The following is a 20,629-nucleotide window of genomic DNA, read 5'->3' as shown; positions in this document are numbered from 1 at the left end:
CATATCGGGGCACCTGAATTAAACAAACAATAAATGTTTTGGTTCCGGCCGGCTGTGATTTTCCGCCTGCCTTCAAAGTCTTACTGGCATTCTTAATTTCAAATCCAAATAGCCAAATTTCTGGTACTTTCAGTAGATCCTGAGCAAACAACTTTCTCCAAGATTAAATCATATCACCTTTGAGTCCGGGAAACGCAGCCAACGTGCGATTCTAAGGATCGCGTCCAGCTTGCGATTCTGCTCTCTTAACCTATCAGTCTGAGAGCTCTAAAGATCCCTTCAAACATCCCAGGCAGCTTTGGAGTGCTTTGAACAGCTGCCGATGTTTTACAAATCTTTCGATAAGCCAGGTAACCGCCAACTCCAAAAAGCAGATATCCTGTTATCAGAAATCCAGTTATGTACAAATCTTCCACGTCCTCGACTGACATTGTTGTCATGCACACAATCTTCCATTGCCGCCAGGAATCCATTGCGTTTCCGGAGAAGAACGTCCCGTCTGGACGAGAGGGTTCCCCTTTACCCTGTCTTCCCGTCGAGAAAATATGAGCGATTGCATTGAGAGACCAGCTGACCAAATCCATAATGAACAAATTAGGAGGATATGCAAACAGAGGCTCTAACAAAAACATTGACAAAAAGCTGAAGCAGGGCAAAAAATGGGGGAGGATCAAGGAGAGAGTGGAAAACCGTCTGACCCCACTGAGAGCAGAAGAGAAGCAGCAGTTTTTTCTTCATAAAACTGCTGCTTCTCTTGCTCCAGATCATAAGATATCACTGCTTGATCCATCTGTGAAACTATCGTAGCTTGCATTGGCATTTTGGTTAAAGGAAATTTCTCCTCTCCTCCCCTTGGTTACTTCTCGGAGGGCCTTCACATATCTAGCTGGTAAGATTGTTTGCTTAACTACATGCCACACTGGTACAAGGCGCTGACCTCCATCCATGCGTAGCCTTGCTCTTCTGATCTGGGAGTCTTCATCATCCATGTCTTCCAGCACCAACCTTTCATAATGACTCTGAGCTGTTCCTTATTTGTCTAAGTGATATGCTGTTACATGACTCAGACACAACTTCTTAGCTTCGTCACTCTCTGTAGCATTGGTTATCATTGGCCACACGTCTTTGATATAATCTTCATTATCTCATTCTGGTCTTTTCTCTCTAACTAAGGTCTTGATCTTTTTGTACTCACGGAAAACATCAGTTTCTGGGCTGGATGCTGTGAGCTGTTCAGGCAGTTTTTAACAGTATGCACTGCAAAGGAAGAGCTGTACTGTATTCAACAGTAGAAAGGATTGTTTGAAATACAATATTTTGTTGGTTGTGAAAATCTATTCTATTTATCAACCATCACATCTCTCTGTTTTCATTGAATGATTTTTCATCAGAATGTATCAAAAAATTATGTTTTTCTTTTCTTTGACAATGTTTTTTCTGATACAGAAAAACGGTAAACGAATGTCCAGTTTAAATAGCATTTTATTGTTCACTTCCAATTATCAGCAGGGCATCAAAGCTATATTTAATTTAAATTTCTTATCAGATATACTGTATTTTTGAAATAATAATGTTAACTGCAAAAATCACAGCTAATTAAATGGGTCTTCACCCATGGGTCTAATTGTTTCCAGTTAGTAAACTTCCTTATTTTTGCTGCATTTTGGATTTGGAATCTCTGCCTAACTTTTTACAGTTTATAGAGTAAAAGATGAGTGATGAAAGTAATTAGTCTTCAGTTTATTGTGTATTACTGATTTCAGCGAGAGGCTGTCAGCAGCTGCATCCTTTCCAAAACGAATCACTGATGTGGTGGATTTCAAGCTAGCTCTCATGAGTCATTCATTTGATACATGTAGGATCTCATCTACCCTCCAGATCAGCTTTTGAACTCAACAGTGAATTAGGAGACTGGGTTACAAAAATGAAAACCTAAACAAGTGGCTTTATTGCATACATGCACCCAAAGAGATAAAAAAAAAAAAATCAGAACTGACAGGAATTCCCAAAGATTTAAATGGTGATACTGAAGACTGGAAATTAAATTAAAAGTTTCAGTTGCAATGGACATGGTCCCTTTCAGCTAGAGCTATGTTTTTTTTTACACAAACCACAACCCTGTTAACCTCACTTGGTCAGTCATTTATAGGTCAATCGAGCCAACTACTTGGCTCTACTTTACTAGTAATGTAAAATACGCTGTACACTACGTCTGATTGCCCAGATACTATGTGTGCACAGAAACTCCACACAAGACAAGGTGAAAACAGTGTGAATGTCCATTTAATGCTCTTCTCTCTGGATCAGCTGTACAATACAAAACATACTAAAAAACATAAAATGTTTTCTCACATGGACAGCAGAAAAAAGGCTGACCACCTAACATCGGAGATACTTTTACATATTTTACTGTCACAGTCTCCCTGACTTTATTATGCCATTAATGTGTCATTCACCAACAACTCTGCATGCAAATTAACTAGCAACTTTAAAAGTACAGCCAGGTTAAAGTGCCTTTTATTTTCTTTGACTCACTAATGTGACATATGACATGTTTCCCACTTATATGACAAAGTGAGATACTCAATTTTACACGTGTGAGCCAGGGACCATGATAGTTAATGGGTTTTTTTTTTAGGTTTGCTGCAAGAGAGCAGTTATTTTTGCTTTTCTCAGCTGGAAGCAGGAGAAAAGAGAAATGGTGGCACAGGGAGAAAGAAGGAAGTAATGGTTGCATGTGTGTTTGAGAGAGAGGAAGTGATGCGGAGGGATGTATTAAACAGTGTTGGTAAATGGGTAAATCTCTTAGAAGTCTACAGCAGACCTGTATATGACAGAGGGAATAATGGCACTGTAAATAGGGTAAAACCCAATCAGGAGACACAGTAGGTTCTAACATCACAACAAAGAAATTAAATTAATTTTAAATGGGCGTACCAGTATAATTTATATATACTTTACTCTGCAGTGTGCGTTTGACGGAATATTTTAATTAGTCAAGCGTATTTGTGCCAGGATTTGTTCTGCCACTTTATGCAAGTGTTGTTTAGCATATGTGGGTGTTTGTATGGAGGTTTATGTGTTATCTTGAATTTGTGCTTTTGGAGTGACAATATCACAACCTACACAGCTGCCTGTCTCCTGGTGAAGATACAGTGTCACTGTGTAGTACTGTCAAGGTAAAAAGACAAATTAATTATTAGTAATTGTTTATAATTATTTTGGCTGTGTTTCAAAAGGATCTGTACGGTATTTACTTGAGATATACCAAAATATAAATCAATCTTAGGTAAAGTTAGATTTTTGTGCTGCTTCAAATTGAGACTGCTTTGGAAATTCACTGTCAAATGGTGTACCAGCTGTAGTGCTATTATAATGCATTTATATCATAAGACAGTTACAATCTTAAAGGTTATTTTTGGTGTCCTTATCAGTAGTTAAAAGGTAAATCAGAAGAAATCAAGGATGTAACACAAACATAAGCAGCATCAGCACATTGCAGCTACTCTTTGAAATGTCATATGTGCTTAATGGGACCTGGAATGTGTTTTTGATTGTTTTTCCCCCCTTTTATTGAAAACCATAACAGCACAGCCACAGTTGACCTCTGTTGTTGCAGTAAACCTTTATTGCATTATCCAATTTGCTGATGAGCATCAAATCTTAAAGTGACAAGTTTGTATTTCTCGCCATCGTAAAACAATTGGCTGATTTAAGCAAGAGCACTGCCAGTGACATGCAGCTCCACACTGCCTTATTCATCTCATTGATTAGACTGTCTGTGATGTCTGACCCACTATAGACAAAAGGACAATTGAGGAACATGAGAGCAGCCAAGGACACTCTATTGTATGATGTAATCCCCTCTGGCCCACTGTGTTCGCTGCTACATCCTGGGGGTTGTAGAGGACAGAAAAAGAAAACTTTCAAGGATTTAGGCTCACAATGCTGTGATGGCAAACATTGTTGTATTTCATTTAATGAAAGCTAACTGAAAATATATATTAAAGAATCCTTCTTGGGTGGAGATGTGTTTATTTTTCTCTTCTTTTTCTATCATGATATTATTAATTATGGGTACCATGTTTGTATTTCTTTTATGTATGCCGTGTGTACATTAGGAAAAAGGGTCCAGTACCTAAAAATAACAGCATAAAGTAGTCTTGAAAAAAAAACCTTTGCGCTGGAGTCAGCATTTGTTGTAATCTTTTACAGTACAGTGGCTCAAAAGTGTACACACCCCTGGTTTTTTATGTAAAAAAAATTAGTGCCATAGTAAATCATTTAGAAACTTCTTACATAGGTAATATGATATTAATTTTGTTCAACTAAAAGGGAACAAAACAAATCTGTTAGACAAAAATACTTAGAAACTGTTATAACCTGATAAAGTAAAGCCTTTAAACTAATGCTTGTTGAGCGTCTTTTCACCATTTAGTTTTCATTTGTTAAAACCTAAAATCAATTATTGTAAATTTCATTAACCTGAAATAAAGTTCAGCGCTCCCATTAGGGCTTCCTTGATGTTTGCTAATTTGCATCATTGAGATAAAGCCATAATTTGCAGTGGCTACAAAGGATCAAAATTGTGCAAATGTATCACTCAGAAGAAGGTTGTAAAAAAATACATTATGCATTCATCAAATATTTTAACAAATCTTTGCTTTATTGTTAGGCATGTCTTTACTTCAGTTTTAACTTAGTTTGCCTTGGTTTGCTTAGTGTTGTTTTTGTTAATGCAGGAAGTAAGGCATGAGTCAAACATTTCCTTTAAAGTAGATAGAAATCAAAACAAGAGCAATAATTATGGGAGTATTAGCCCCATTACTCTGGTTAAAATTCAGGTAGCCTTTAAAGCCTCTTTTCCATGGGCTATCTACTATGGCCGGCACCACTCCACTGAGCCCACTTTATGACCGTTTCCTTTTCTGGCTTTTCTAATCCTTGGGGCAACAATAAGGGCACTGGCTTTTCTGTGCATCATAGCAGTGGTGGCTCGATGGTGTCTAGGAAAAATGACAACACGCGTTTTGGTCGCATGGTTATGAAGCACAGCATATGATGCTGACACTTGGAGGTGGGGCTTCATGCTACACCTAGAGCCGTCAGTGAGTCAGTCGCAACACAACAGGTTTGGGCTGAGTAGAGTGAGATCGAGCGGAGTGGAGCTATGCGGTGCTGGATCCATGAATTGAAAAGGGGCATAATTGTTGCAGATTCTTGGTGACACTTCTGCCTCTTTAGCAAAAATAGGATTTGAGTACTCCCACTACAGTATTATCGCTCTCAGGCTCTCAGTACATGTGCATAACCTGTAGGTGGTGCTGTTTATGAGCACTGAATACAAACTGTTACTGAGCAGTAAAAACACTGGGTGTAATCACACCATTCATGTCAATGAAATTCCTGTAAGAGTTGAATAATGTGGCTTCGGTGAGGTCTGCAAATTACCACATAGAGGAATTGTCTGTGATGAAAACCAAAAACATTTGTGGTGGTCAGATATTGTAAATGGCAGATACAGCAATTTGACAAATTCTAGAGGCCACTGTAGGTCCATTTTGCAAAATCCATTCCCAGCTTACATGGGTGTTTACATATGGCATGAACATATAAATCATAGCCATATAGCTGTGGATAGTTTTTTTAGAGCCACCTTTATGGAAAGGGTGTGGTTGATATTTGCCATGCTGCCTTGCCCATACCCTTCAAGAAAGACTTTTCAATAATAAAGTACATCAGATTGTTCTGACATCAGAAAAAGGTTAATTTGCTCTATAAGTGTGCCAATTCTAAAAGCTTTCTGTAAAACTAGTTGGGGGGGCTGCAGTTTGGGGACTGCGTGCAAAATGTCATTGTCTGTCCATCCACTGTTTATACCCGCTTGTCCTTGCAGGGTTGTGGGGGGGCTGGTGCCTTCCTCCAGCAGTCATTGGGCAAGTGTTGGGGTACACTCTGGACAGTGCCAGTCTATCACGGCGCAACACAGAGACACACAGGGCAAACAACCATGCACACATACTATCACAACTAAAAACATTTTACACTGACCTGTGCATAATCTTGATTTTGAGGAATGTTCAGGGACAATAAAGGTAATTTATTTGGAATAAGATTTAGTGGAAAAAGATAAAGAAGACCCAAACAGAATAATGCCTTCAGGGCTCGGGCCTAATTTAGTTTAATTTATTTATTTATATCCAACAACTAAGAGTGTAACCAGCTGCTGTTGAGCCAGCAACTTCACATGATTACCACACAATGATTAGATTTTATTCTGTTTTTATGTCTCACAAAACTTTTGTGACTAACTCACAAAAATAATTTTCTATTGCTTACATAGCCATATGCATGATCATACACACTTTTGTTGTAATCCAGACATACAGTTATTTTTTACTACATTAGATTACATAAAACACCTTGGCCAGAATGCAAATATAGTTTTTAGAACACATTGGAACCTCTAAATACAAATGCATATGAATAAGAATTTTTTCAAAAAGCAAACAGTGTATGGCTACCCCAATTATGATTTTTTTGACTTTGCTGCTTAGGGATGGGTACCGAATTCAGTATGTTTATAGGTACCGACCAAATTCCTTTGGTACTACCGAGTACCGATTCATGTAAAATCAAACGGTACCATGTTTCGGTACCTAAACGTATCATTGTAACACTGAGGAAGTGGAAGAGTGGGCGATTTTCTATGCTGGTCATGAACACAGCATTGCACGAACAAGAGCATTATGTCGCTGCTACAGTCAGCAAAGCATGGCAGATAGAGAGCGCTTGAAAGTATGGCTCCACTTTTCAAAATGCGATGCAAATTACGCTCGCTTCAATATTTGTGACGCGAAGTGCAAGGCCAGCAGCGGGAATACTTCTAATCTAAAGAAGCACCTGGTTAAGCACCAGATTTTTCTCAAGGCTGAAGCAACAATTTTCATCAGCCTCAAATCTACGGCTACAACTCCGGCATTCGGCACCGTTTGCACGCCTGCATCCGTTAGCGACTCGTCGTCTGTAGCCTGCAACATGGGAGGAGAAATATTTGAAACAACTGAGATGTTACAATGCAAATAGCTGGATGTTGTTTTGATATATTCATTAAGGTTTATATATTGAAAAATAAATATGTTAAACTGAAAAATGTAAAGATTTTATTATTAAAGGAATTAACATTTGTTACAACATTAACAAACACAAAAGTACCTGGTACCGTTGAGTACCGGTATCGATTCTGAGTATCGGTAACGTATCGGTTCAAATGTGAAAGGTACCTATCCCTTGCTGTGCTAGAATATGCTCCGCATATTGATTCTATATATGCGCACTTTCTCTTGTGTTGTTTCCTCTGCTTCTCCTGGCCAACCATAGAGTTGCTAATTACCAGACCATCAAAAAGTTGGGAGCAGCGTTCAGAAAAGTGCGCATCTAAAAATGGTTCTGTGGAAAACATCACCTAAACAAAGTTGTCTACTGCAACATAACTCTGTAGAATAAGAATATTATGGGAAATCTTCCAACATTTTGTATTGCATAAAGAAGCAAGTATCAGTAAACTGGTTTCTTTTTAATCGCAAGTCCAGAACTAGTGGCACAATGTTCACCTATGCCTCTAGGCAGTTAGTATGGAATGCCAGTGATACTAAAATTGTAGTAGTTGTTGTGCTGGGCTTTGGACCAAGTGCAGTGGTTCTCAAATGTCTCCTGTTGCAGCCCCTTTGAAGAATCCCAACAAAACTTCAACAAAATGGGTCAATTAACTTATTGAAGAATACAGAGATTGTGATTATTCTTCTTCAAAACTGATAACATTAACATAAAATGTGCAGTCACATATTTTAGAACAGTAATAATAAAGGTGTTTGTGTGCAAAAGAAAAAAAAAATATGGCAACAAAGATGAATCAGTCAATTTGTGCTAACTTAATAATATCACAGTATCACTCTTACAATAAGCCTTTTATCCACTGCACACCTTACAATACAAGAACAATAAGGTGCAACTTGAGTACAGAACAAATACAAGTGCAATTATTTGGCAAAAAATGATGTCTCCTTAGTCATTGTCCCAATTTTTCTTTGTTGTGGTTGTACCTGACACGTTGTCTTTTTTTCTTTTAGCCCCTGTTATATATTTCTCCATTGTACTGACAGAAGACTCTCTCTGCATTTGTCCGCGTTCCACCTGCTCATTTTGTTTATTATGTCACCGCTAAATGAGTCAGAGTCCTCTGACATTCACATTAGTATCGTGAGTGCACTGTATTTTCTGGACAGAAAGAAAAGACAAGGCTTTGCTCGTGACCCCTGTCAGTCATGACCCCCCAGGCAGCGTGCCCCACAGTTTAAGAAAGACTGCTGTAGGATCAAGATGCCATTATGATGCCTTCCCTTAAGTCATTATGAAAAATGTTTGTCCTTTCCCAAAAAAGTATAAAAAATAAATTAATATTAAAAAAACTCCTCTTTATCATATCTATCATGTTGAATATGCGTGTTTGTTGTTCTTATGGTTTCATTATTTCATCAAACAATGGCTCCAGGAATGTTCTACTATAGGATCAATGACTTTACTATGTTGAAACTGACAGATTTTGAGTGCTGCCTATGTTTTGATTAGGATGTGGGTGGTGGGTTAGAACTAATAATTTTATTTTTCATCATTTTCATTGGGAAAACGTCTTTCCAAATACAAATGTTCAATATACAAACACCCAGTTAGAATTGATTTTGTATTCAGAGCTCCCAATGTGGTGCCTTTTTTGCATTAGCTTCTCGCGCAGCTTAATGACAGAAAACTATAATAACCCCTTCAGCCTTCAGAACTTATAAACTGAATTTCTGGCAATGACACGATCATATTATGTTGTTATATCTTTGTGTGAAAAACATAAATGCAGAGTTACCTTTGTTATTTTATTCCCACTTCCTTAAATCAAGCCTGAGTGTCTAGCTCTTATTGTGAAGAGTTTTTAGAATTGAAATTTTTACTTCCAGTCTTAAAAGACCAGCTATCTTTACTATCTTATTTTTTAAAAGTCATTAAGCACATTTGTTCCATTCAGGAACCTAAATAGATGTGCATTGTTCTTCACAGGAAACCAATGAGCTGGTGGCCATCAAGAAGTTTAAAGACAGTGAAGGTGAGTAAACCACTAAAAAGATTGTCAAAAGTAAGGAGAGAAGCTAAAATGCAAAAATATATTTGTCTTTAAATACCCACACAGAAAATGAGGAGGTTAAGGAGACGACCCTTCGGGAGCTGAAGATGCTCCGGACCCTGAAGCAGGACAACATCGTTGAGCTCAAAGAGGCTTTTCGTAGGAGGGGGAAACTCTATCTCGTCTTTGAATATGTTGAGAGGGTCAGCCTAATAATGCTGCCATGTTTATTTCATCAAGTTTGCATAGTGTGCACACAGAGCGTCTTTAAACAATTTTGTTTTATTGACAGTTTCAATACAGTATAAATCTTGCTGCAATTTACTGGGATGGATGGATGGATGGATGGATGGATGGATGGATGGATGGATGGATGGAGCGAGCATTCATATTGCTGCTACAGAGTCTGGTTCTTTTTACATTATGTTATTGTGGTTTGTCAGAACATGCTTGAACTGCTGGAGGAATTTCCCACTGGTGCACCACCAGAAAAGGTTCGCAGCTACATTTTCCAGCTCATCAAAGCCATCAACTGGTGTCACAAGAATGAAATTGTACACAGAGGTGAGTATTCATCTTTATTTGTTTGGTTCCTTTCTCCTGTCCCCTTCATTCCTTTTTTCCAAGCCTTCAGAAAATGAATGTAAAAATGTCCCACTCTGTTGCACTACCCTAAAATTGCTTATGTATCTTGACCATGTATTTTCAACACATGTTGGCATTCCAGCTCTAAACTTGTACAAGATGTGACAAATGTTTATAGCAATACAATCTAAGGTAAACCTAAATATTCAACCTAGATTCAAGGAATGTGAAGACCGATTTGTACTGGTTTATGGACACGAATCTGTACAATGCTAGCAGAATAGATTAGATGCAATTTCTTTGACAAAATTTCTAGATTTTTAGATCGGTTCATTTTTAAATCTTTGTAAAAGTAAAATACAATCTGTTCGAAAGGAAGACAGAAGTTATGTTTGTGAATAAACTCCTGTAGGGCTTCTTCTGCTGCCATTCTGGCTGTGGAGCAACATTTTATCCCTCAGTAGTGACTCGAACTGTTTGGAAGGACAAATGGAGCTAAGATATTTTAACATCATGATACTACTGTGTTGTATTGTAAGACTATATTTTGAATTGCATCCTGTATCATTAACCTTACATTGTCCAATTTATGAGCTGTTATAAAGACTCCTCTTTGAAAGGTTAACTTTTTGTTTTATTTCTTATTCAAGAGATACATATTGCATTGTCCTAATCTATCATATTGCTTCAAATCATTTTCTGTTAATTCAAAACATAACGCTAGACTGAATAATCAATGAGAGGTAAATGGTAGTCAATCTGTGTATATTTAATGTGTCAGATCAGTGACAGTGTATTGCGATACCTATATCACAACCCCAAAGCAGACCCAACCCAACAAGGTGCCATCAGTAAGATTACTGGAAAAGTTATGTTTCAGCAGTTAAACAACTTCCTAACAATAACAAGCCGCTTTGATGTCTTTCAGTCGGGCTTCTGTGCTCACCACAGTACAGAGACTGTCAAGGTGTTCAATGACATCTGAATAAATGCAGACTGTGGAAGAACCACAGTGCTGGTATTATTGGACCTTAGTGCAGCATTTGACACTGTTGATCACTCCAATTTATTAAAAAGCCTGGAAAACTGGGTCAGCCTTTCTGGAACAGCACTCGATTGTTTTAAATTCTACTCAGTAGGTAACTTTACATCAGAGACCACAAAAATCACGTGGCATTCCCCTAGGGTCCATCTTAGGGCCCCTCGTATTCAATATCTACATGCTCCCCTAACTCAGATTTTAATAAACAACGTAAGTTATCATAACTATGCTGACGACACACAGCTATACGTTACGATGTCACCAGGTGACTATGAACCCATTCAAGCGCTTGGTAAATGCTTAGAAGAAATCAATGCATGGATGGGCCAAAATTTTCTTCAACTGAATCTAATTTTTGGACCAAAGGAAGAGCATTTAAAAGTTAGCACACAGCTTCAGTTAATACAGCTAGAAACCACCAGTCAGGCTCCAAACCTGGGTGTAGTGATGGACTCAGACCTAAACCTTGACAGGCACATAAAGACAGTAACAAGGTCGGCTTTCTATCACCTAAAGAACATCTCCAGGATTAATGGAATAATGTCTCAGCAGGACCTTCAAAAATTGATTCATGCGTTCATTTTCAGTAGAATTGATTACTGCAACGGTGTCTTCACAGGTCTGCCTAAAAAGTCGATCAGACAGCTGCAGTTGATCCAGAACACTGCTGCCAGCGTCCTCACTAGAACTAAGAAAGTGGAGCACATCACCCCGGTTCTAAAGTCCTTACACTGGCTCCCCATATCTTAAAATACTTCCGTTAGTCTATAAATCACTGAATGGCTTAGCACCAAAATACATTACAGACTTGTTGTCAGTGTATCAACCACCCAGACCTCTCAGGTCTTCTGGCTCAAATCTACTCTGCATACCCAGAACCAGAACCAAACATGGAGAAGCAGCTTTTATGCTCCTATGATCTGGAATAAACTCCCAGAAAACTGTAAAAGAAACCCTAAGTTGCTTTAAATCAAGATTAAAAACTTATTTGTTTAGGGTGGCCTTTGACTGTGCTATCTAAACATTATTAGTTAGGTTTTCAGTCCTACTTTTCTTTCATTATATCAGTCATTTTATCATTATTGTTTTTATTATTTGTTTGTTTTTCTTTTTTTCATGTTGTCAAAATGAGGTGAGATCTTTCCATGTAATCCATGCAACATTGATTAACTGCTCACACTTAAATCAATAAAAAAATAAAAATAGGTATCTTTTTGTGTAATCCATGCAACGATTATTAAATACACAGTTGAAGCAATAAAGAGTGAACCAAGCATATTCTCACATTCTGGGGACTGAGAGACCGGAGAGGCTTGTGTGGAGTCACATATTAACTGTCTTATCTTTTGCAGAAGTATAAACAAGTGTAACCAAGGAAATGATGTATAATGATTTTTCCATTTTCTACAAGTATTAAATGAAATGAGTAATCTTTGATTGTCAAGTTAAAAGACATATGATTGAAATATGATTGAGAACTGATAATTAAAATAAAAAACATTAAGGTTTAAAATTCTCAATCAGCTATATATGAAAGGGATATAATGTTGATCAGTTGTGATGTATGAATAAAAATAATTAAGTGATGGTTTTATAACTGTCTAAAAGTAAATGCAGAAAGGTTAGAATGGAATGTGTAATACTGTGTAAAGTTTACTAGGTTGACTGGGAGTGACGAGAGACGGCTGCGGGCTGACAGCAAACCTTTTGAAGGCCAACAAACAACACGAAGAAGGGAGGAACATGATACAGCCAGCTGTGTGGCTATTACTGGTATCTTCAAGGCTGAAAAACAGCACCAGAAAGTCACGGTGACCATGAATAAGTATTGAGATATAACGTATTGGGCAATAGCATGTTGTGCCATAACGGAGAAACCTAACAAAGGGCTGAGGGGTGAGAGCATCTGCAATGAAAAAGCATTGCCAAAAAAGGGAACTGCAGTTGTTTCCTCGCAGAAGACCAGCGAAAAAAGATCGGATGGAGAAAGAGGCTACAGATGAAGCAGAGGACCAGAGACACAGCCCAGCTGATTGACTGCATTAAAAAGAGGATCAACCCGTGTGCCCTGAAAGGACTGTACCTCGAAATTAAGAATCTGATTTCATCTACAGCCTTTTTATCCAGACAACAGAAGTGAACTTGATCGGTGAACAACTGAATGCTCTAAGGTTCAGGCTTCTGGAAGTCCTGAATCAACCTCATTTTTTACACCGGGGTTTCCTTCAGTTTTTCAGCCTCTGGACGCTACTGTCTTCTGAGACATATGACAACAAAGTCCTGTTTGACCAGTGAAACCTGGAGCATCAGTGCCTGTCCACTTAGGGGAAGAAACTGAAGATTAAGCCGTCTTTCCTTCAAGAAATCGCTCGTTGTTACCAGAAGAAACATCCCCAACGGGTGCATGGATGAGCCTCCGTTGTCAAAGCCTCTCCAAACTTACTAGTTTCAGCAACAGGGAAAGACAGGTTGAGTTGATTGATTCATTTCTATTATTGAAATTATCATGTGTTGCTGAATTTAAGCTGTTACTGACCCCTACAAAAGCGTTACTAATTAAAGAAAGCATATAAAATTCTAGATAAATCATGGGCATCCAGTTATTTGAGTCACCTTATTGTTGGTTTTTCATTGGTGGTAAAAAGTCTTGTTGCCTGGTTCTAAGAGATTTTAGGAGGTTTTTATAGGTTGCCTTAGCCAAGCTTGTTAAAACAGCGCCCTTGGGGCTCATGCCGAGTCACTAAAATTAACCTAGCCCATATACCAAGAGCCAGTTGTGATATTAGGGAATGAGCAGCTGTTAACAGAAGTGACTGTCAAGGAGTGGATGATTGCTGTGTGCTACTCGGTCGTCCTGACCTCCAGTTGAAGAAGGGCGAGATTTCTGGATGCAGGCTGTCAAGAGGTTAGGCGTGTCATTTCCCGACACCAGCTTAAACAGAACTTTCAGTAAACCTGCTTAGTAAGATCTTTCAGGTTTAGGGAAGTCTGGACCCGTTGGATGGAGAGCTGGATTGAGCAATCCCCTTAGAAATAGGGAAGTAGGAGGGAAGGTTTAGCTCATCATACAACGAAAATGTACATCACTTTGAATTGTCTTGCTACTGAAATGTGTTATATAAATAAACTTGCCTTGCCTTGCCTTTTTATATTTATTGAGCCATTGTTTTTTACTGCTGTTCATACACTGATACAGTGGTCCAAATGCATTTTAATTCATAAACTTAAAGTTTCTAATACCTCAGTCATACACAATCAGGACAATTAATCAGTGTAAGTGTACATTATTAACACTGTCTTTTATCTTTGTTTATTTAAAGGACCTTTGTTACACTTTATGATAAAAATAAAGCTATACCTTGAAAAACATTTTCTTAAATTCTTAAACGTTTCTTAAAAACGTTTTCTTAAACATTTTTTTAAGATATTGATTTAAACCATCTCTTTTTCAGATATCAAACCAGAGAACCTTCTCATCAGTTCTGATGATGTCCTTAAACTGTGTGACTTTGGTGAGTTTTTTGTTTTGCATTCCTAACCTTCTATTTATAAGCTAAAAACCTCATTCTTATTCAGTGTAATATAGAACAAAAATGTATTTCTCATATATTTAATGTAATTTCATAGCCTGTGCTATGTGTTGAGACTGGTTTTGATCATTTAAGACATTCTGATACAGTATGTCTGGTATATTCTAGAATTGTGCTGCTCAGGGTGGCAGCATATTGGACCACCTCTGTTGTTTTTGGTCTGATATCTTATTTTAAAAAATTTGAATTCCTCCTTTTGTGGATGAAGATTGCTTTTTTTTTTTTTTGAATTATTGTCTCCTGTGGTGTTGGATACTGTGCAGCTGGAAATATTTTTGCTGATTCATTTTTACTTTTAGACGTCTGTTGTGATGCATAACCATAGCAAGAAGGTGGTGTTTTTCAACTGGGTGTTTTTACAACTGGGTGCAGCTGATTAACACCTCAAAAGCTCAAATAATACAAAAACTACAACCCCAAATCCCAGATGAGCTGAAAAAGAGGTGATGGATGAATGGTGGATGCACAGCAGGAGAAAAGAGAAGAGGGAGAAGGTGAAAGTTTATGTGAGATCATTGGTAAACAAGTTGGATGAACTCCAAACCCTTACAATGACTCAGCATTGTAGTCATTATAGAGTATAGGGAATGCAGTATTATCTGTTTCACTGAGACATGGCTGCAAGATAATATCCCAGACTCCAGCGTCTCTCTGCCAGGATTTCTGATCATATAAGCAGGCAGAGATTTAAAGAGGAGCAGCAAACACAAAGGAGGTGGATTAGCAGTTATTGCGAACAACAGATGGTGTAATCCATGACATGTTACTGTAAAGTGTCTTCTCTGCAGCCTAGATATTGAACCATTAGCAGTAAGTTTTGGTCCATATTATTTACCCAGAGAGTTCACCAGTGTTATTTTGGTAACGGTTTACATTCCACCATCAGCCATGGCTGACATTGCATGTGATGTCATGAGCTCAGTCATTGCTAAGCTACAGACACAACACCCCAATGTGTATGTGGCTATATGTGGTGATTTTAACAATGCTTCACTCCCTGCTACACTTCCAGCAAATTAACAGTTTGTTTCTCTACCAGCGAAAACTAAACGCTGGACTTGTTTTATGCAAATGTCAAGGACTCATACATCTCTATAGCAAGACCTCCTCTAGGCAAATCAGATCACAATCTTGTTTTTCTCTGCACCAAATATGAACCTCTTGTTCAAAGGCAACCTACAATAAAGAGAAACTGTGAGAAGATAGTCACTGGAAGCTGAAGAAGCCATGCAAGGTTGCTTTGAGGCTACTGACTGGGATGCACTGTACCAGCCACATGGAGAGGACATCAATGTCATGACTGTGTATAACAGACTATATAAAATTCTGTTCGGATAACACCATCCCACCAGGATGGGGATGGTGTTATTCTCCACCACAGTAACAACCCTGGATCACTAGTGACCTTAAGGCCTTGCTTAACACAAAAACAAGAGCCTTTAGGGTGGGACACAGAAAATTATTGAGGAGTATACTGAAGCAACTTAAAGTCAAGATAAGATACAGTAAGGAGGTGTACAGGAAGACGTTGGAGAAGAAGCCCAGCAAAACAATATCAGAGATGTGTGGTGAGGGATAAAGAAGCTCATAGGTTTCAAGCAGAAGGAGGATCGGTAAGATGGATGTCAGGTCAGAGCCAATTAACTGTACACTCTCATTCTTCAATAGGTTCAATTCAGGAGCAAGCTCAGTATCCTTCTCTCCTGCGCACAGCCAAACAGACATCTGACCCTTCTTTGACACAAGGCTTCCCTGTCCCATCTCAAATGTTTTATCTTCCACCATGGCCATGGATCCTTTTGCTTCTACATGTTTTTCTTTAACCAAATCAGAAGATACTGATATTCCTTTTGCCTGCCCTTTCAATCTGTGAGTCTCATGAAGTCAGGTGAAGAGGCAGCTTGAGAGACTGAACCGCAATAAGGCTGCAGGTCCAGATGGTGTCAGCCCCAGAGTCCTGAAGGCCTGGTTAGAGCAGCTCTGTGGGATTCTGCAGCACCTCTTCAACCTTCAGCCTGGCCCAGGAGAAGGTTCCAGTGTTGTAGAAGACCTCCTGCCTTGTTCCAAAGAAGACTTACCCATCAATCCTCAGTGACTGTAGAACTGTCTCCCTGACATCCTACATCATAAAAGTCCTAGAGAGAATCCTGTTGGCCCACCCGAGTAAGCAAACAAGCAACTTTTAGGACCCCCCTGCTTATTGCTGTGCAGTTGGAGTAGAAAAAGGCCATCATGCACCTTCTTCAACAAACCCACTCTTATCTGGACAAAGCAGGCAACACTGTGAGGATTATGTTTGTTAATTTCTCCAGGGCATTTAATGCAATTAAGCCTGATTTGCTTTGTCAGAAACTCCAGAGTCCTCAGCAATAACCTGGATCAAAGACTACCTGACAAACAGACCACATTTTGTGAAATTGAAGGGTTGTGTGTCTAACCAGGTAGACACAAAATAGGACTACAGGAGCATCGGAGGGGACGGTACTCTAACCATTGCTTTTCACTCTGTACATCTCAGACGTCTAGTACAAGACAGATGTCTATATCTGTTTTGTTCTGCATATCTTTAATAAGTGTGTTGTGGAGAGTGTGATCTTCTGCTGCCATCTTTTGGGGTAGCAGGATCAGAGCCAGGGAATAAAAAAACTCAACAAGTTAATAGAAAAGCCTGGCCCTGTTCTAGAAACTCCTCTAGAACCTCTGGAGACAATTGTGCAAAGGATTCTTCATGAAATGAAGAACATTATGGAGAAGCACGAGCATCCTCTTCTTGAGACTGTTGTACAACAACAGAGTGTCTTCAGTCAGATGTTTCTTCAGATCTGCTGTAAGACAAACCGCTATAGGAGATCCTTCCTGCCCACAGCCAACAGCACCTACAACGGCTCTTTGAAGAAACCCGCATAATACGAACTTTTAATTTCCCTTTGAGTTTAATAAAGTATTTTTGAATTGAATTGTATACGTTCATAGTGATTTTTATTATGCATGAGTTTTTCAACTAAATCACTATGCAAAGTTTGATTTCTTAAGCCTGATTTATAATAGAAAATCCCACCTTTAATTTGTTGTCTTGTAAAGTGTGTAGCAGAGAAAGTGAATTTGCCTTTCGAAACTGCCCATAAACACCATAAACATACCCCGGTGGTTGTTATTGGATAATTGGCCACATCTCTGTGAAAACCAAACAGCAACTCTCCAAACACATTGATGCAATGTACCAGTAGTTCATGGATTTATCTTTTCAAACTGTTCTAGGTGTGTATTTTACATTTGGATGCATATTTGCAAAAAATGACATGGTCAGCTGGCTCTGAATGATTGGCTAATGCCATCCTACTGAGTCAGCTGGGGTGGATTTGTTTGGTATTCACTGTTGGAGCTGGCATTCTGTTTACTGTGACTTTTCTGTGCTTAAAATTGACTCTCTCTGCACCAGTTATCTAAAGCGGAGTCTCAGATCGCCTGGAGTCACATAACTAATTAGTCTGGTAGCATGGCATACCATGTTGTAGGTGTCCAAGCAATTTAGATACTGAATGTCCTTTCCTGTTATGAATTGATCATTTTTGCCTTACTGCTGACAAATAATGTCTTCTTGACATAATAATCTCTGTCGTCCTCTGGGTCAGGTTTTGCTCGTAACCTGTCTGAAGGAACAGATGCCAACTACACTGAGTATGTAGCCACAAGGTGGTACCGCTCTCCTGAGCTGCTGCTGGGGTAAGTAGCCGTAGGGGAAGTGGGAGCTCATTGGGTTTTTTTTGTTTGTTTTTTCTTTACAAATCAGTACATTCGTTAATTTCTTTTTTCCTTAGACTGTAGGGAGATACCTATGATCTACAAATGTTTATCTTTAGAAACAGCAGCCTAGAAAATATAGAAAAACTATTATTGTTATTATTATTATAAAAAACTGTCATACTAATTTTAAAAATAAGTACATGACATGCATGGTCAAAAAACATAAAGGCTGAAACATCTGTTCATAATTCCCTACCAAATTACCATCTGTTTTTCTCATAGATAAAAAGGAACTATTAAAAATGAGCCATTTTATTACCAATTTTAGAATAAATACAACAACTAATATATAGCTACCAATGAGTGTCATAATCTGCCTGTATTTGGGGTTTTGAGTTTGTGTTGTGTGTACTTTCTATGCACTGCCATGTTCTTCACTTGCTTTATTTCTGTTCATTCGGGTTTATTAGATTCATTCTGGTGTTTGAGTTTTTTGTTATTTCTCTGGATTCTTATGTTAGATGTTTTAGTTTGTATTTCCTTATAGATCTGGGTTCTCCCTGTTTATGTTATTTTGGCAGTCTGATTGTTTACTTATTTCAGTTCGCTTAGATGTTTTCTGTTACCTCCCTGCACTCCCTGCTCATCAGGGTTAGCCACTCTCCCTCAGTTACCTTCAGTCTCTCCCCCACCAGCTGACCTTGAGCCCCATATAAAAAACTCCCTGTGTTCATTGGTCCATTCTCCACTCTCCCTCAGTACATATACTCCCTTTTGTCATTGTTCTCCACTGGTTCGTCTTGTAATCTACACTACATGCCACCTTTACTACTCACCACTCCATGTCCTGCCTACATTTGTAAGTCTACTGGTTTCTTTAATTAAATTTATTTACCTACTCACCATGCTGCTCCCTCACTCTTTTCTGCACTTTGGTCCTACAACAACCTCACCCAGCATGACTATCAAGACAGAAGCTCAGTTTTTCTGCATCTCAATAGATGTTTTTAAAAAATCTAATTCTGTTGTTCTTATCTAAAATTCCAAGAAACTGAATTGTGGATTTTCATCAGCTGTAAGCCCAAATCATCACCATTAGCAGAAAAAAAACAAAGAAACGTGTATAAGACGCTTCTCTAAGTTTTTCATCTATGGAATTTAATTACTGAAATTAATTCACATTTCATTCATATTGTAATTTATTGAGATGCACCTGTAGCTGTTCTTCTTGTTCTAAATCCACCCAGTTGATCACAATTTGTATTGCATTTTATAATACAGTCATTTAGTTTAATATAATGCATTTTTTCATGGTTTTAGAAAATTGTGATAACAAAGGAACAGATTTCATGTGAGTGAGTTCCTGTCAATCTAGGGCTTTATGTAATAACATGACCAAACTGTGCAGTTTTGTAAAATTGTGAAGTTTAATTCTTGCATTTTAAAAGGCCAGGATATCCTAATGATCAATTTGAACTGACTGCACCACATCTCTAATGTAAGTCATTCTTTCAATGTTAAGTTAGCAATGGCATTGCCATATAGTCAAATTAATAGGGAAATCGAGCAGTAAACTATGCGCTACACTGGAAATTAAACTAAGATGAACTTACCATGTTTTGAGATGAGCTTTATTTTTATTGTTTAATGCAGCTTATTTTTTGGTGATTTTGCTTCACTGAGTGTCCATCCTAGCTTGGAGACAGATGAACGTCATCTATCCGCACTGCTGTGGCTTGATTTAGTAAATGCCCTGGAACATTTACTGAGACAGTGTTTGAATGCCTCCCACACAAATACTCTCTCCCTCCAACACCAGCACTCCTTTTCTTCTTCGCTGCCAGAACTCTCACCATTTCTCACCAGACTCTGCACAGTTCTGTTGCCTCAGAAATACTCCCTAGGAGCTATAAAATATATTGTTTAATGTCACTCACCAAAAAACATCACTTTCTTGTTATGATATCTACTTAATTTTGTAGCTTCTTTTTCACCCTCAACACCCTCCATTGTTGTCATTACCACACAACCATCTAATTAACAAGGTACTCATGTTGTTCACTAAAATTATTTCCTTGAATGACATTTCTGCATAAATAGTGTTATAATAGTTCCTGTTTCTCCACGTTGCAGGGCTCCCTATGGAAAGGCTGTGGACATGTGGTCAGTAGGGTGTATCCTGGGGGAGCTTAGTGATGGACAGCCCTTGTTTCCAGGGGAAAGCGAGATTGATCAGGTTGGTAGTGCAGCAGTGTGTACTAGATTAGAAAAAGAGATGAACAAACATTTTCAATATAAAAACCTTATATTTATAGGTCCTAAACCATTTTAAGTGAATAATGAAAGCTTTTTTATATTTTTTGTCTTTTCAAAGCAGTTTTAAAATAAGCTTTCTGTGACAAAGGCACTATTGTCTGCAGCCAGCAACATGGCTGGGTTTCAATTTGTGCATTAAGAAAAAACACTGCGTAGTCAAGGTTTTTAATGTTGAAGAAATGT

General features: G+C 38.3%; 1 protein-coding gene across 12 annotated transcripts in view; it reads left to right on the top strand.

The window, feature by feature from the left end:
• cdkl5 (cyclin-dependent kinase-like 5) overlaps positions 1–20,629 on the top strand; it is an 80,377-nt gene that overhangs the window by 37,990 nt on the left and 21,758 nt on the right. For all 12 annotated transcript variants that reach the window (XM_047362485.1, XM_047362487.1, XM_047362486.1 and 9 more), the window contains exons 4-9: positions 9,106–9,151; positions 9,236–9,372; positions 9,613–9,733; positions 14,249–14,308; positions 18,019–18,109; positions 20,264–20,366. In XM_047362485.1, coding sequence (XP_047218441.1) covers positions 9,106–9,151; positions 9,236–9,372; positions 9,613–9,733; positions 14,249–14,308; positions 18,019–18,109; positions 20,264–20,366 — 558 coding nt within the window. The remainder of the gene's footprint in view (positions 1–9,105; positions 9,152–9,235; positions 9,373–9,612; positions 9,734–14,248; positions 14,309–18,018; positions 18,110–20,263; positions 20,367–20,629) is intronic.

The sequence above is a fragment of the Girardinichthys multiradiatus genome, chromosome 4, assembly GCF_021462225.1.
Source record: "Girardinichthys multiradiatus isolate DD_20200921_A chromosome 4, DD_fGirMul_XY1, whole genome shotgun sequence".
Taxonomy (NCBI): domain Eukaryota; kingdom Metazoa; phylum Chordata; class Actinopteri; order Cyprinodontiformes; family Goodeidae; genus Girardinichthys; species Girardinichthys multiradiatus.
The sequence above is the reverse complement of the archived record's forward strand: the minus strand, read 5'-3'. Positions and strand labels throughout refer to the sequence as shown.